This window comes from Onychomys torridus, chromosome 20, assembly GCF_903995425.1.
Source record: "Onychomys torridus chromosome 20, mOncTor1.1, whole genome shotgun sequence".
Lineage (NCBI taxonomy): Eukaryota > Metazoa > Chordata > Mammalia > Rodentia > Cricetidae > Onychomys > Onychomys torridus.
In genome coordinates, this window is record NC_050462.1 from 33,878,906 (window position 1) to 33,895,705 (window position 16,800).

Here is a 16,800-nt window from a genome sequence, read left to right on the forward strand (position 1 = left end):
AGCTGCAGGCTAGTCCTTCCTTTGTCCTGAAACTCTTTCTCAAGAAAACAAATGCAAAGGAAATTCCTTCTCCTGGGTCTCCGAGAAAGGAGACAAAGAATAAGACTGATCAGATAGTGATGAGCTACTGCTTCCAACAGGCTAAACAAAGTAAGGAAGCTATGGGGTAGCTCTTCTAAGTATTTCAAGTTCTTCAGTGTAACTACTGTTGGCTGATTAAATATTTGTTTTCATTACAGAAATTATCCTATAATTAAATTGGCAAAAATGATGATTAACTAAAGATCAAGATATGTAATCATTAATCAAATGAAAATTCTGTTTGCATCTGTGTCCTTTTAGAAAGTGGGCTTTTAAATGCCAATTTACATTGGATTTTTAGTACAAAATCATTATCAATAAAAGGCCAGCCTTGGCTGAGTTCCTAATATTGGTCAGCTTTAAATCCTCTAAGTAACTATAGTAACAAGAACAACAAAATCTAATATATGGAATGTTGGTATACTTATGAAATTACTAGATTATTTTTGCCTTCTCTACTCCAGACATAAAAGCCAGGAAATTAGAATATTCCCATTGCTGTTGGGGGTGGGAGATAAAAACTTTCTCTAAGACAGTATTTAGAAATAAATCCATCCTGGCATTTCCCAAACATTGAATCCTGCATTTCTGTTGGAAAGCATGTGTGCATCAGGTTAAACTTCCAGCCAAAGTATTTCCATCTCTAGGGAAAACCAAAGAAAGAAGTCTGAATACAAACACGGATTGTGGGTACAAGAAATCCGTTACAGGGCAAGTGAAAACATCTGGTCGCTTTTAGAGTCCTCTTAATTTGAAAGCACTGACCAAAACAAGCTGAATTCTGCCAAATACATCTTGGCATGGCTTAAGAAAAAAAAATACAGAATTTGAGAGGGAGTTTGTCTTTTTTCTCACCACAGTAAGATGTATCGGTAAGGATGTGCAACTCTCTCTATTGACACTTAAACATGATGAACCTGTTTCCAAGTATAACATGCAATTCTGCCTCCTGGGCCTTTACTGCATATTTTATGTCATTGTGGGCTTTTAAAAAATGTTTTTAAGCTGTAATCTGTGGCGAAGGGTTTAAACTGTCCATCTCAAATCTTGGGTGTTAGAAAATGAGTAATTTATGTACTGACATATAGACAGTTGTACCTACCACACAGCTGCTAACACAGGGAGTACTTTCTGTGACGTTCCCTTCACAGCAGTCTACAAGTGATAAAACTTTGGTACACTGCCACGCTACAGGGAAATTTTCCCAGACTCTAACACAGTAACGGTTCCTGAGAGTTTCCAAGCACCACGAGCTCTGGTCCAGGGCTGGGCAAACCAAAGTTCAAGTTCCGGGTTCTCTGTTGACAGCCTGCTGACCTCAGGTGCCCTGTGCTCCGCTGAGCCCCAGGGTCCTGATGTTAGGAGGCTCACTGAGGAAAGAGGAGGCTCTGCCTCATTACTTACTAATGACCAGTCTACCTATAGGTAACGATTTCATTTACTAGTTCGCTCTGACTGTTCATCTGCCGTACAGTCATTTAATTAATTGAAGTTATTTGCAATGCAATGAAAACAAGACTCATTCATACATTCATTCAACAGTATAGGTGAAAGATGACCACAGGACACTCATTTGAACTTTGAAGCACCATAGGACGGGCCTGGCCTTGGGTGAAGTGCTTTTCAAGGCCATATGGATCGATCCTATAATGGAGAGTGGGACTATTATTATCACCAAGTTAGACTTTAAAATATGAGCTCTGGGGCCAAATTATCTAGGTCCCACTTGGTGATCTAAGTCTAACTATGACTTTGCTGCTCCCCCGTTTTCCCACCTGTAACACAAAGAGCGCTGACAGTCATATGAACCCCATAGGCATCTGGTGAAAGAAACTTAGTTCATTCGGAGTGCGCAATCCACGCTAGAAGCAGCTGTCAATCATTGCCAAGCACTGTCAACTTGGACTCTTTCCTCAAACTCTCCTTACAGCGATTAGAACTATGAAGATCTGGACACGGAGTTGCTGGTTCTAAAGAAACCCCCCGCCTCACAAAAACAAGGAGAATGTAGCCCAAATCTAAAGTCAGCAAAGTCATTGGAGACTGGCTGCTAGCTTTCTCTCCCTTCTGGGTGCAGTCATGTCTATTGGCAGCAGCTGAGGAACCTAATGGAGACAGGAGCCCTCCGGGAGACATCACAATGCCTTAGAAGTCCCTCTCTCTGTGATTTTGACCATGGCAACTGCAGTTCCAGGCCCCAGCCCCCCGTTCCTGCTTTCCCCTCGAACTTCTCTTTGTGATCCAAAATCTCAACTTGCAATTTGGTAAAACTTCACAAAGCCAAACCCCAGGCTGTGTTCTGGGTCTCCCAGGAGGACAGAGAGGTACTTACTCACAGCCAAGGGAGGTGCACCTGTTCAGGGGAGGGGGCGTGTCTGTCCTGGCCTGATAGCTGGGTTAACCTGCTACCTGCTCAAAGTTGTTAGTTGTGGTGGTGGTGGTGGTGGTGGTGGTGGTGGTGATTTTTTTAACTTGTTATTTAGATAACCAGCAATCTTAAGGGAAAAACGGCAAAAGCCCAGATGGGCAGGTCAAGAGGAGCAAGGTTCGAACTACAGGAAGGGGCAACATTCATCATCTTTTAGCATTGCTGAGTTTGTGGACTTGGCAACAGTGAGAAACTAGACATCAGGGAGACCCCTAGGGTTCCAGAGGACCATCCCACCTCACCTTGACATCCTTCCCCCAACCCCGGGTTTCTAGATATTGGAAGCCCACGGGATCCCCAGGTCGCCTGTGCTCGCTCAGCAGTGCGAGCCGCCTGGCGGGGTGGGGCAGCGCGGGGCACCGCCTCCCTCCATACCTTCTCTCCCCGTGGAGCACATAGGAGCTGCGGAAGAAGCCAAGAAGCTCGTTCTCTATCAGGGCATTGTAGATAATCTTTAGGTTGTAATTCCTCTGCGCGTCCAGGGTTCTATTCAGCACCACCACCAAGACCTGGGTTTGTGGGTAGAGGAAAAAACCAGCCACCGGGACAGCCCCGAACGCCCGGTCCTCCGCCACTTGCACCTTCTCCACCGCCACCCGGGAGGCGTGCAGCACCACGTAGCGGGTGGCGTTCCGGCACGCGATCTCCACGTTGACCTCCCCGGAGAAGGTGAAGTTCTCCATGAAGGCGGTGAGCATCAAATTGTAGTGCAGCGGCTTGAGGTGGCCGGATAGGCGCAGCTGCGTCCAAGGCTGCCACTGCTCTGGCTCTTCCCCCTCCGACGGCGGTAGGGTAGACGGGGTCCCCGGGGTGTCCACCTCGCCGATCTCGCGCTGCGAGGATTCCCCACCAGCGTGGTGGTTGCGCCGGGCGGATCCTGGGTGGCTGCTGTTGCCGCCGCCGCCGCCGCGCTCGGGGAAGCCCCCGGGGCCACCGTCGGAGCCCGGCACCGCCGCGCTGGCTCCACACTCGTCGAAGCGCAGGCTGAGCAGGACCGCCAGCATGGTGACCGCCAGGAGTGCCACGATGGACACGGCAAAGGCCAGCACGAGCCGCTTGTGTACCGCGATGTGGCGCTCGGTGGTGCGGGGTCGCACTGCCACTGAGTCAGCCCACGGGTCCGAGAGCCCCCTGCCGCTTGCCCGGAGCGCAGCGGCGGCCGGCATCGTCTTCTCCCATGGTGGCTGCAAAGGGTGAGCTGCTCTTCTCGGCCCCCTCCTCCTCTTCCTTCTTCTTCCTCTTCTTTTTCTTCTTCTTCTTTTTCTTCTCCTCCTCTTGCTCCCCCCTCTCGCCGTCCAGGGCCATCACACCGCCTCCTCCTCTTCCCCCGCCCCCTCCGACACCCCCAGCGGGCGGGCCACCCGGGCCACCGGCAGCGCAGTCATCGGAGAGCGCACGCGGGCGGAGGGCGCAACGCCGCCGCCTGGGACCCTAGGGAGGCCAGCCCGGGTTCTCTGGAGACAGACTGGGGTGGCCGGCGACGGCCGCGACGACCCCCGGCAGCCCCGCCTCTCCCCGGACACCAGCTGCCGAACGCGGGGCAATCAGCTCTGGGACGCGCCCAACTTGGGGAGCTTGTCGCTCGCAGGGTGCGCGCTACTACTCGTCGGGCTGGCACCGGGTGCCCGGGCACACGCCGCCCCCGCCCCTGTGCGCCAGCGGCTCGCGTGTCCTCCCGAGCGCCGCACTCTCCTAGGCTGGTTGCGGCGACTCTCGCACCGGCCCTCGGCGGGGAGGACGGAGAGCGACCGAGCTGGCAGGCAAGTTAGGGCTTCGCCCAGCTCCCGGCACTCCTCCCGCAGCGTTTGGTCTTCTGGGTTGGTTGTGCTCGCAAAGACAGTTGCGGCGGCGGCGGCGGCGGCGGCGGCAGCCCGGAAGGCGCCGGAGCCTTCCACCCCGCAGCGGGAGAGGAGAGGATGGACCAGAGGACCGAGGGAAGGACTGGAGTGAGCCAGCCGGAGGAAGTCCCACGGCCGCGGAGCATCCGTCCTGGAGATGCCTTCTCCACCTTGGACACTTTAAGCAGTGGTGGCGGTAAAAGGCGTGAGGTTGCGGACTGGACAGAGAGGCTCCCGCGTTCCGCTGTTGTCCCTCTGCCCTCCGGAGAAGACAAGTGAAGAAGTGTCCCGCCGGGGCATCCACTTCAGGTAGATGAAGGTCTGAGCCGTGTCCCCGGGGGGAGAACCGAAGTGCGTGTGTGCCAGCGCGTGTGCATGTGCGCGCGCGTGTGTGCGCGCATGTGTGTGTGTGTGTGTGTGTGTGTGTGTGTGTGTGTGTGTATACACGGGCTCCGGGTCTAGATTGCCAAAGCTACTCCAGCTGCATTCAGGGACTAAAACTCCCTGAGAAAGGAGAGAGCGAGCGAGAGAGACAGCGAGCCAGAAGGCTGGGAAGGCGGGAGGGAGGGGAGAGGTTGAGCGGCAGAGGCAGGCGCTGGGAGATTAGAGAGCTTTTCTCCGCTCTGTCACACCAGACACCCACAGCCACAGAGGGGGTTGCTGAGCTGCCTGCAAGAGTACATTGTAAATCTTCCGCGCAACAAGCCCGGCAGTCACCCCTCTTCCGGACTCCTTAGCCCCACTGCGGTTCCCCAGAGGGACCGCTGGAGCCTTGGGCTATTAACAGCAAGAGCAAAGGAAGAGCCTGCTGGGGTGAAGCGGCAGTGTCAGATCACACATCCAGCTCGCCAGAGGATTTGGAGGATTGTATGTAAATTGAAATACATTCTCCAAAGCCTGACTGCACATATTATGATGGTGTAGTGTGGCCAGGTGTGCACTATTGAAATAATGGCTCGTAATGAAGCAGCAGAGCCCTACATAAGTAGAGACCAAAGAAAGGACAGATTCCCCATGGAATACGTTTTATTTTTAGATTGGGGAAAAGGATGAAATGCCTACAGTACAGCATTCCAAAAAAACGAGTGTGCGGAAAGCTGGGGGGGGGGGGGGGGTGCTCCGTGACTGTGGGGGTTACTGGAGCAGTAAATAAATGCATCCCATGACTGGTCAGTTTGTCACTTTCAGCTAGCCACGATTACTTTTGGCAACTCCGCTGTGTTATCATGAAAACTGTTTAAACTTCATGACACCAGTTAGGAACCCCAGTGTTTACTGACAGAAAGAACCTTCAAAGCACAATAGCCTGCCGACTGGCTCTGGACTCTGGATTTGTTGGAGTTCTGGATTATAGTGGAGTAGTCAGCTCTCCAAACTTCAAAATGTGTCTAAAAAGTTGTAACTAGAACAATGCCCAGAAGACAGCCACCTCAAAGGTGACAGTCAAACAATTAGTCGTCTCTGATTTTTAGCGAAGTGTGTGGCTCAGTCAAAAGAAGATGAAGAAATTCCTCTTTACATGTGTCTTTTGTCTCTTTAAATGCAGACTTCCCTTAAGAAGTCCTGCCTGTCATTATTTTACTCATTTAAAAAAAAAAAAGGAAATGTTATTGGCTTTGGAATACTGAAAAAAAATTAAAATATTATTTCAAAACCTGGTTCAGTAAGAAAAGCCCAATTATACAACATGAACTTTAATCGGGGAGCCACAGGGAGCAAGCACAGTCTTGCTTGAGGAAGCCCTTTTCTCTTTATCCCTAGATGGAGTACTTGCTCAATACCATGTATTCTAAATGTCCACTGGCATCATCATAAATGATGATGAAAATAGGTGCCAGGGTGGGTATTTTTAAGCATGTTGTATGTGGGCCGTCAGTAACAAACCAAGGGAAATGCCACATTCTGTTCCAGTTACTTTTTTCTGCTCTGTTTTTAAGCATCTTTGTTCTTGCTTTTTCATATGTATCTGGCTATGTGCATTTTAGGAGTCAAGGGCTCAGGGGTTAGGTTATTTACCCAGAATTAGGAAACACAGTTTAGCAAGCCAAAAGAACATCTCACCCTCAAAGAGGTCACCATATTCCTCTGTACTTCAGAGATCTACTCTAGTCATCCAGGATGACTGACCTAGGGGACACAGATTAACAGCAGCTTCTAGAATGACCCTGGGAGTCTAAGAACCAGTACCTAATGAAGAGTCTACCGTCTAAGGGGTCTTGGGGGGCCTTTCTCTCCCTCTAATATGATGTTACTCATGAAGACTCCAAAAAGGCTTTTACTGTGCACGTAAGTGATCAATGTCTCTGTACTTGTGAAAATTACTGCAAGTTAACTCTCAAGCACTGCAACTTTAAAAATCGCTTACCAATTAGAAAAGTTTCTCCTGACTGATTAAATTAGCTAATGGATTGTTTCTGAGACACAAGTGAAGGAAATTCAAGTTTATTAACATAAAGTGGGCACAACTTATTAGCTCATTGATTCCTCTTTAATTCCTGTTTTACTCAATAAACTCAGTATCAAAGATCGAATAAGTAAATATTTCTTCCTCTTTTGTTAATGTAACGGTATTTTTTTTCCTCTTGTAATTTCTGAAAGTATACAGAATCTGAGAAATTAGCATTGGCAGGATACATTCTTGTATTATTTCCCTAAAAATGTTCGTTCTACTTCAATCCAGAAAACAATGAGGAGGCGGCAAAGTTTCAGGTTGTGTACCTAAGAGGAATGCTGAAGGAATCAACCACTAATACTTGTTTTAAAAGTTGTCTTTAGTGTTTAAGCCCCTTGATTAGAGAAAAGCTTGGCTCTCACATGCTATAACCATGCAGTGCTTTGCATAAGGGAGACACCTTCCCAAAGTGTCTCACCCTCAGCGGGAACCATTTATTTATTGTAAGAAGTTCATGATTATTTTCTTTAGCTAATAAATGTCATTTTCTTAAAAAAAAAAAAAAACAAACTGTCCATATTTGACCCAGGGGCTTTCAAAAGTGAATATAATCTGAATGTTTAAAATTCATGAAGGCAACCAGAAGTTGATTTTTAATGAAATCTGCACTTTGGTCCTGTGGATAATCAAAATGAACTGTCTTCCATGGAGCTCTGGCTTCAGGGTCTCTACTCTTTGAATGTTTAAACTTGAACTGCTTTTTTTTCCCCCTTTCACACTGATTAGTATATACAAGCACAACTTTAGTGCCCTTGTGTACTCAGCTCCTGAAAGTGTGACTAGTGTTTTCATGTCCCAACACCACTTGACTCAGAAGAAACATCTAAATCCCCACTGAACCCTCCCCACCTTGTGTTACCCTAGCCCAACTCCATTTCTTGTGTGAATAAGACTAGAGAGTAGGAGGAGGTAGCCTTGGAGGTCTTGTGGTTCTCACACTGTCAAGAGGTTTTGAATCTTCTCCATGAAAGACAAACACAATTTGAGCCAGGGAGACAAGCTCAGTCAATAAAGTGCCTTCTTTGCAAGCATGAAGACCAGAGATGGATCCCCAGGACTATGTTAGCTGGGCATGGCAGCTCCTAGTTGTAATTACAGTGCTAAAGAAGCAGAGATGAGGGAGTCTAGGGCCTCTCTGGCCTTTCAACCTAGTCTACTTGGCAAGTTTTTGGGCAATGAGAGACACTGTCTCACGAAACAAAAATAAAAAAGGAGCATACTGACAGGTGAACTGTGTCTGAAGAACAACACCTGAGATTAACCTCTGGTCTCCACACACATGCACACATATTCACATGCATGTGCATGCCTACACACACACACACACACGCATACACACACACGCATGCACACACACACATGCACACGTGCAGGAAAACAACATAAAATTCCATTTAAAGCCTTAGGGAGTAAAATGACTTTATAAAAACACTGTAGTGGATAAAATGTAGGAGACAGTACACAAACCAACCTGCTATTCAGGCAGTCAGAAGGACTTTGGGCTTAGGAGAGAACTAGGTTGCTGAAGACCTCACACAGCTGAAGACCCTTCTGACCATGGAAGTCAGAAACCCCTGTTTACTAGCTGAAGTGGTTCCTCCATGTGGCAACAGAAAAACAGCATTTTTGAAATCCAAAATAGTGATCGTTTGAGGAAAAATTTAAATTGTGCAAATCCATACTGTGTCAAAGTTATTAATAATCTTACATTGTGCAATTCAAAATTTTCGTAACATTTGACCCGAGTCTTTCCTAAAGAGTTCCATACAGAAAAGTTGCCTTATCTAGTAGAAACTTTCTCCAGATCTTGAAGATCAAGGATAAGATTTTTCAAAAGTATAGTAATATTTCATAAAGTATACAGTTTGCCAACTAAAATTAAAGCCTTAATTCAACTGTCAGTTGTGTGACTTTTATTATTTAAAGGGATTAACCTGATGGAAATGGTATCTGAATCTGCATATGTCTTTTTAAGTCACCTCAAACTGCTGAAGTTTTTTTTTTTTTAAACAAATGCCTAAAGTACCAATATATTAGCACACATTATGACTCCTAGGGAAGTCTTACAGTTACGCTGAAGGGAAAACAGAATGAGTCTCAGCACAAAATGAGCCTCTCTAGATGGCAAATATAAGAAAAAGTATGACTATAATCTATGATAAAATTCCCAGTCCCAGCATTCAGTGTTATAAGCAGATGAGAGAGTATGAAGAATTCAAGAAAGTTCTATTTTTCTTTGGGGGTTTCTACTACTAGGTTTAAACTCCTCAGTGTTCACTCTGGGCTTTTTGGTTTATGATCTCTATAAGAAAGCTCCATAAAAAGCAAAGCATGTATCATGGAAATGTTTATAGTGTATTCATGAGAGCTGCAAAGATAATATATACCAAAGTCTACAAACAGAATAGAAATTGGTTAACTTTCTAGAGAATTTTCCATCAAACTACTCCATATGTCCAGTAGCTGAAGGAATAGAATAGCAAATTTGCAAATACAGTAGCCACTCAGAATATAAGTTTCCCAAATGCTTGCTTTTAGGTGCATATGGGAGAGAAAGTAATAATAATAATAATGATGGTGATGATGATGATGATAATAATAATAAAGCTAGCACTTGCTTTGTGCTACGTTACTTGTTTAAATGTTTTGTCTTAGCTCATGTAATCATGAAAACAGTCACCATATAGACAATGTTGTTGCTCCTTCCATTTGGAAAATGAGGAAACTGAGGCCCAGACCAGCCAAGCATCGGAGGACAAAATCATTTAATTAGTAAATGGAGGAGTTGGAATTCAAAACCAAGCAGTGTTCCTCCATTACCTGAACATTTAACGTTGTGGCATACTGTTTCGTGTAAGGTAAGCCAAATGCAAACTATCCAGTTGTGTAACTGATATTTGTTACATAAATTATGAGGTCAGTGTTGGGCCCAATAGTAGAGACCTCAGAATGGGACCAGTCAATCTTGGTCTCTAGCCCTATGGGAGCAGACAATTTCTGCTTATGACTTATGTTGTTGGAGTATTTGCTAAATGAAATGAAATAGATAAATTATAATACAATGTGACCCTAAGCAAAGTAGTCATCTTATGAAGCAATGAGAGGAAGTGGGGTGGGAGGTAAAGGACAGTATTATTCATCCTGAATTGAGAACAAAGTAGTGAGAGAGTTGACTAGAATTTGTTTTCACACAAAATAAGCAGTTTATATCTTTGAAATCTTGACACTTGAATGCATCAAATTTATATCCTTAACCTGGATTTATAGTTCAGCTCAAAATGTGGCTTAAAGGGTATCTGACCTCTTTCAAACCATGAATAGTATCTGCTTCTAAGACACACTTCCATAGGTAAGAATGTAAAGTCACATAAAGATATAAAGTATCCTGATTTATTTCTTCCGCCTGCATCTCCTATGCCACACATGTAGCTCTTTAAATGATTTATTCCCTCTTCTTTAATTTAATAAAACAGCCCATTTATCTGTTTAAATCCTTCCCTGATCACAGACTGGCCCTCACAGGGTATTTAAGTGTTTATCAGTATAGCTCTTTAAGCAAGGTGAATGCCTTGTTCTTGTAGTTTCAGTAGCAAGTGATCACTATAAAGGGGGGTGATAAAGAGAAAGTAGACTGTGCTCTAGGTTTTCCCCATATGTAAATATCACTGGTATTTGAGTCAGAAGCTGTGTTTGAGTTCTTGAAGCTGACTTTTAACTACAGTGATTTCCTACTTTAAATAACATAAGCTATAGTACATAGGTTTGATGAATCAATATTCTTGTCAAAGTACAGTCGTGTGTGTGTGTGTGTGTGTGTTTGTGTGTGTGTGTACACATATGTAATATTGATGAAAAATAATATTGCTTAATTTTCAAACCTCAATGAACTTCTTTGAAATTCAGAGAAATGATGTATCATGACATATATGATGTTAGCCTGTGCATCTTTTTATCATGAAGTTAAAAACAACATCCTTTCCTGGCCCATCATTTTCCCTTATATTTAAAGAACAAGCTAGAAAACACCCAGTCTTGGCCATCCCAGAGTCCTATAACTACACGGACTCTCCATTCTGTAACTTTAGGATTACATATGAAGACTATGTCAGCATAATGTCTTTCTTTTCTTTCGCTGTACAGGCTGTTGTGAGAGCACCTTATTCACTCCCACACACACACAGACCCAGGGATGCTCTTGCCCTGCTATGAAGTTAGAGGGAGGGTGTATCTGCACCTTCAAATCCTAGGTCCAGGAGCTACTCTTGAAATTCACACAACTGCACTTTGACTAGAATGCCTTTTTTCTTGGTCATTTAAAAGATATTATTTAGGGCAAAGGGGGTGGCTTTTCAAGTAAAGGTGCTTTCCATTGAAAGCACAGTAATCTGAATGTGACCCCTGGAACTCTTGTAGAGGTGGAAAGAAAGACTGACTCCACACAGCTGTTCTCTGACTTCTATGGACATGCCAGGGCATACTTGCCCATCCATATACATCATGTACACACACATACACACAACACACACACACATACACACACACACATAAGACATTCATAAATTAAAAACACCATTCATGTGTTATAATGATATAAATATTAAAAGCCCACATGCAGCATTCTATTAGAAATTCTCTAAGATTAAACATGTTGAGTTTTTAAAACTTTATACCAAGAACACTAAATGCTAAGCACTATACAAGATAGGGAGAGAGAGAGAGAGAGAGAGAGAGAGAGAGAGAGAGAGAGAGAAAACTAGGCATGGTTTATGACCAAACAATAGTTGTGGAATCTATGCCTGGGGGAAAAACAGAATAAAAATTTTCCATAGAATAACTATATATAAAACATCAATCAAATTAGTCTTTTGACCAGTGGTTCTCAACCTTCCTAATGTTGTGAGCCTTTAATACAGTTCCTCATGCTGTGGTGACCCCAACCATAAATTTATTTTCATTGCTAATTCATAACTGTAATTTGCTAGTGTTATGAATCATAAGGTAAATATTTTTTGGAGATAGAGATTTGCCAAAGGAGTCACTACCCACAGCTTAGGAACTGCTGCATTTGAAAATGATAAGCTCTGACCTTAGAACACTCAGCCCTTATGGGATGTCCTCACCTAATCCCTCTTTTTCAGAGCTCAGGGAACTCCTTAGGAGAGGAGGCAAAAATACTGTAAAAGTCGGAGGGGCTCTCCGAATCAACCTGGTCAAAGCTTATATGAACTCACAGAGACTCAGGCAGCATGCACAGGCCCTGCATGGGTCTGTACCAGGTCCTCTGCATGTAGATGGCCGCTTCCAGTTTAGTGTCTTTATGGGATTCCTGGGTTTGTGATGCAGATCTCTGATTTTTGTGCCTTTTCCCTTCAGAGAGTTTGTTTTGTCCAATTCTGATGTGTCCATTTTTATGTCTTAAAATACTTTATATCCATAATATCTTATTATATTTTGTTATTAGAAAGAATGAAAGAAAGAGAGAGGGAAAGAAAGAAAGAGTGAGAAAGAGAGAGAGGAAGAAAGGAAGGGAGGGAGGGAGGGAGGGAGGAAGGAAAGCAATAGAGAAAGAGAGAGAGAGAAAGATGGCTAACTCTGGAACTGAATGAAACTCTCTGCTCCATGACAGCCTGTGAAAGACAAGCACCTGAAGACAGACATTTGGAGTTACTGCCATATTAAAATGTGGATGACCGTTTCATCAAACAGGATTAATTCTCTTAATAGAATAGAATGGATTTAGTGAGTAACTTGCCTGGGATCTTCATTTTGTCACTTTTTTTCTTTACTGCCACCTTGTGGGTTAGATAGTAACATAATATTTACTATTGAGGTGTGAGTTTGGGGTTTGGCTTTCTCTCTCTCTCTCTCTCTCTCTCTCTCTCTCTCTCTCTCTCTCTCTGTGTGTGTGTGTGTGTGTGTGTGTGTGTGTGTGTGTGTGTGTGTGTGCATACGCGTGCACTGTTTTAAAGCTGGTGTTAGAAAAATAACATAGTCAATGATGTGGAACAATTCTCTCTCTTTTTTTTTCTAAAAGAAACAACCACTTCACCAAAAGATATTTGCCATAATTCTGCAATTGTCCATTCAAGACACCAGAACAATTTCTCAGAGATTCAAAATATTGGAGTCTACACAAAAATCGATGTTCATTTACAGGATAATCATCAAACTTATCTAGGATAGCATAAGTGGCATGCTCTAACTTGTGATTTTTTTTTTCTATAGAAAAAAATGTTTTTCTTAACGTGGTGTCATCATTTCTACAACGGTGTCCTGTGGGAATTGATTCTAGGTGATTTGAGATGCTGGTGAATCCTGTATTTTAAAACCTCCCATATCTGATGCTGGCAATATGCACTTACTTCTGGCATCAGACTGGATGGATTTGCATTGAGTTACCTTGTTCAATTTCTTTTAAAATTATGCTGCATCTATAAAGGGAATAAGGTTAAAAAAAAAAAAGGCAGTATAGTGTGTTGCAATGTCTTTTTTTAATTGAGAAACATGGGGAATGTGTTATGTTCCCTAACATTGCCTATGTATTAGAGGTGCTATAATAATCTTTTATCTAGCCAGACAAACAGGAATGGATCTACCTGAACATGCTGCTTTTATTGCTAACAGTGGGTGTGTGTGTGGGGGGGGGGTGTCTGTGTGTGTGTGCATGTAGTATAGTAGAGAAACACATTTCAAAAGTCTGTTTATCTAGTCACCTTGACACCTTGAATAGGGAAATGTTTGTATTTAAACTCCTACCTTATTTTAAGAGTTAAAGGTTGTAATTGTTATTCAAAAAGTAATTTTCCCTTGATATGACAATAAGGCCTCTGATCTGACCTATATCCTAAATGTCATAAAATGTATGTTATCTATGCTGGAGACACATAAGCAACAACCACAAAAAAATAAATATTTGTATAGACTTCCTACAATCTAATTATAGAATGAGGGTAGTCAGATTCTATCAATAATATTGCCAAACCCTCAGAATTTAACTCTGCTTATTTTTAACATGTAGGATTTTCAAGTTTTCTCTTTGTAAGTGATTTATTGTTACTTCCAATTCAGGAAAGGTATTTTAATTGTTAATCTTGAAGTCTTTTGATATTGGAATCTCTGCCTTCCATTCTGATGCAGACTTTGTTTCCCACGGATTAGGTTCAGAAATAACCCAAAAGATGCCTTGGAATGGCAGTAGTTAATCTGTCATCCTCCATTCAACCTTTGAATGACTATCACTGAGCAGGTGTTTTTTACTTGGAGTTTCATCTAAACAAATACACCAGCAGAAGGATGCTCTCTAGCCTGAGGACCACACAAATATGTTGCCCATTTTTCTTTCATGCTTCAATTTCAGCCTTAATAATAAAAGTATGTCTTCCTTCAGTATACGCTGAATGAACTTCTGTATAGTTGCCTTTAGAAGATCATGTGGTCCTGTGCACAGCTGGAGGAACATCAGCCACAGTGAATACGAATAAGAGATACCTCCATACACTGCCTAACTCCAATAATGAATGCATCCTCTTCATATCATCATAACATTCTTATTATAGATGAGGCCTTTAAAATAAATTCCAAGAGGCAAAACCACATTACATCTTACTCCATTACAGATTCCAAATTGAGCAGATCCAAATTAATTGGGTTATGTAAGATACCAACAGCCATTTCCTTTAATGTCAAGAGGCTCATACGATCCCCTTCCAGTTCTTCTTAAAATGAGACTGCAGCAAATATTTTTCTTGACATTTCTTGAGGATTTCATTTTCGGTTAAGAAGGATCGCTTATTCCTTTAATCTTCCAATGTAGGGAAGTAATGAATATCGATTCATACATAGAAGTACTAACATTCAACTAGGTCAACTTAGATGGCTATTCATGTTCTATTCCATCTTCTAGACATAAAATCAAACCTATTTGAAGCAAATGATGTGTTTTAAGTCAGTGTATGTCCCCCGAATGCTGACAACCACTTTTTATGGTCATTGTGTAGTATTGGGGGATATATGCTGTCTTACTTATCTGTATCTATCTATGAAGATGTAGACACAAGTAGACAAGAGTGGGAGACATGTGTGCTTCCTATGTTTAAAATAAATGTTTTAGCAGTCTCTGTCTACCCCGGACTGTAATAAAATGCACAAGTAGTTCTTTCTGCTACTCCTTCATTTTCAGTGCTTGCCAGGATGGTCAAATTACACCACTGATAGGATAATCATCCAAATAGATAACTCTCATACTGCAATTATAGGATCATCTCTTTATTTTGGTGAGATTTACCTATAGTAGCTGCCTGTTTAATGTTCAATGTTCTGTAGCACTTCTCTTTTAAATGTTCAGTGCAGGAGCTATGCCTTCCAGGATCTACAAATAATCAAGTCTTAGCAATATTATAAAACATAATCCACATTATGAATTGAGGAGAATGAGCCCTCAGATCTGATTGCCTAAGGCTCAAACGTTAATGCCGCTGAGACACCTTGTATGTATTAGCTAGTTGAATGAAATTACATTAAAACGGGAGAATGAATTGTGGTCTGGACCTCCGTCACACTCCATCAGTCTCTGCCTGCTTTGCCTGCCTATAAGGGAGCTTCAGCATTTCTGATTCTTCCCTCCTGTCTGTTTCCACATTTTCAAAGAGGACCAGGCCTGGGTGCCCAGTGGTGAACTGACTTCATTAAATTTTTCCAGAAATGTAGTCAGTCTCCTTCATTTCTTCTTCAGGAGTCCAAGTTAAAGAGACAAACAATACCAGGCCTAAGAAAAATGAGAAGTTTTAAAACTAATAATTCCAACAATAGCACCCTGAAAAGGCACATTGATGTTTTCAAGACACAAGTAATCAGCTCTAAGGAAGAAAATTGCTCTGTATTAGTCACATGGTTCTCATTAATACTCTAGAGTTCTCACAGGGAATTACTTGTGAAGGCAACATATAGATCATCAGGAGGGTTTATTGTTTTCCTAGCACCCACTGGCCAAGAACTGTATAGAACCAAAAGTATGTCAACAGCTACAAGGGTCCATGAAATAGGACCCTCACCAATTATTAGCTCACCAATAAAAACTAAGGTATCTAAATATAAAGAGAAAGCAGCTATCTCCTCAAAGCCAGCATACTATAGAATGTAAATATTACAGGTTTCATGTATCTCTTTCCCTTTATAAATAATTATCAGAATTTTTTTTACTTTTTTTATATTTTTATTGTTTCTTTTCTTAGGGTACTCATTTCATTTTTTTTTATTCTTTTTTTTTTCATTTTACATACCAACCACAGTTCCCCCTCCCTCCCTTCCTCCTGCCCCCCACCTTCCCTCCACCCTACCCTACATCCCATCAATTACTTCTTTGAGGATGATTTGACCACATCCATCTAGCTCCCTCACACTTAGAGAAAACTCATGGTCCTCCCAGAGCCTAACAATCTCCAATAGTTTCTCAGCTAAAGGTAGAACTTCACTACTTGAGAGTATCTGATAATTTCTTTGAAATTCGCAAAGTATCTTTCTGCTATCCAGGTAATGATCAGAAGTTCTTTATGAAACAAGTATCTGACTGTGTGAAGTTCAGATGATCCTCTATGATTCTAAAGATTTGTCATTCATCCCACAACAGCTCCAAATATCCACAGTTCATGAGCACTAAACAGAAGAGCTGCTTCACTGTTTTCCATGCCCTTAGAGTCCAGTACTGTGCCATCAATATCTAGAAAATTCTAGTAGTGTGCATTTCAGATTTTTCTCAGAGAATTAGTGTCCACTTCCTTATTAGTTAACAACCAAGAAAGAGGGGCAAAAGAAATGATGAAAGATATCCTAAGTAAATCCAATTGTTATATAGATAGTTCTTAAATTGTGCCTTTCAAATGTGTAATATATTATTGGAAAGGGGGCCTTAAAATAATATGTAGTGATTTCTTTCCAGTTCTATAAACTGATATAAACCCTATAGTATGTAATTTAGCACAGCTATCAAAAATGATAAATCTATA

At 42.6% G+C, this 16,800-nt stretch overlaps 1 protein-coding gene and 1 long non-coding RNA gene across 3 annotated transcripts in view; one reads left to right on the plus strand and one right to left on the minus strand.

Moving 5' to 3' along the window:
- Nucleotides 1–4,747, minus strand: part of Trhde (thyrotropin releasing hormone degrading enzyme) — a 395,355-nt gene extending 390,608 nt beyond the window's left edge. The window contains 2 exon segments of the mRNA XM_036169607.1: nt 2,885–3,663; nt 3,665–4,747. Of these exon segments, the coding sequence (XP_036025500.1) occupies nt 2,885–3,663; nt 3,665–3,814 (929 nt within the window). The 5' untranslated portion in view covers nt 3,815–4,747.
- LOC118570892 overlaps nt 3,742–16,800 on the plus strand; it is a 41,060-nt gene continuing 28,001 nt past the window's right edge. For both annotated transcript variants that reach the window (XR_004943266.1, XR_004943267.1), the window contains exon 1: nt 3,742–4,656. This is a non-coding gene — a long non-coding RNA (uncharacterized LOC118570892). The remainder of the gene's footprint in view (nt 4,657–16,800) is intronic.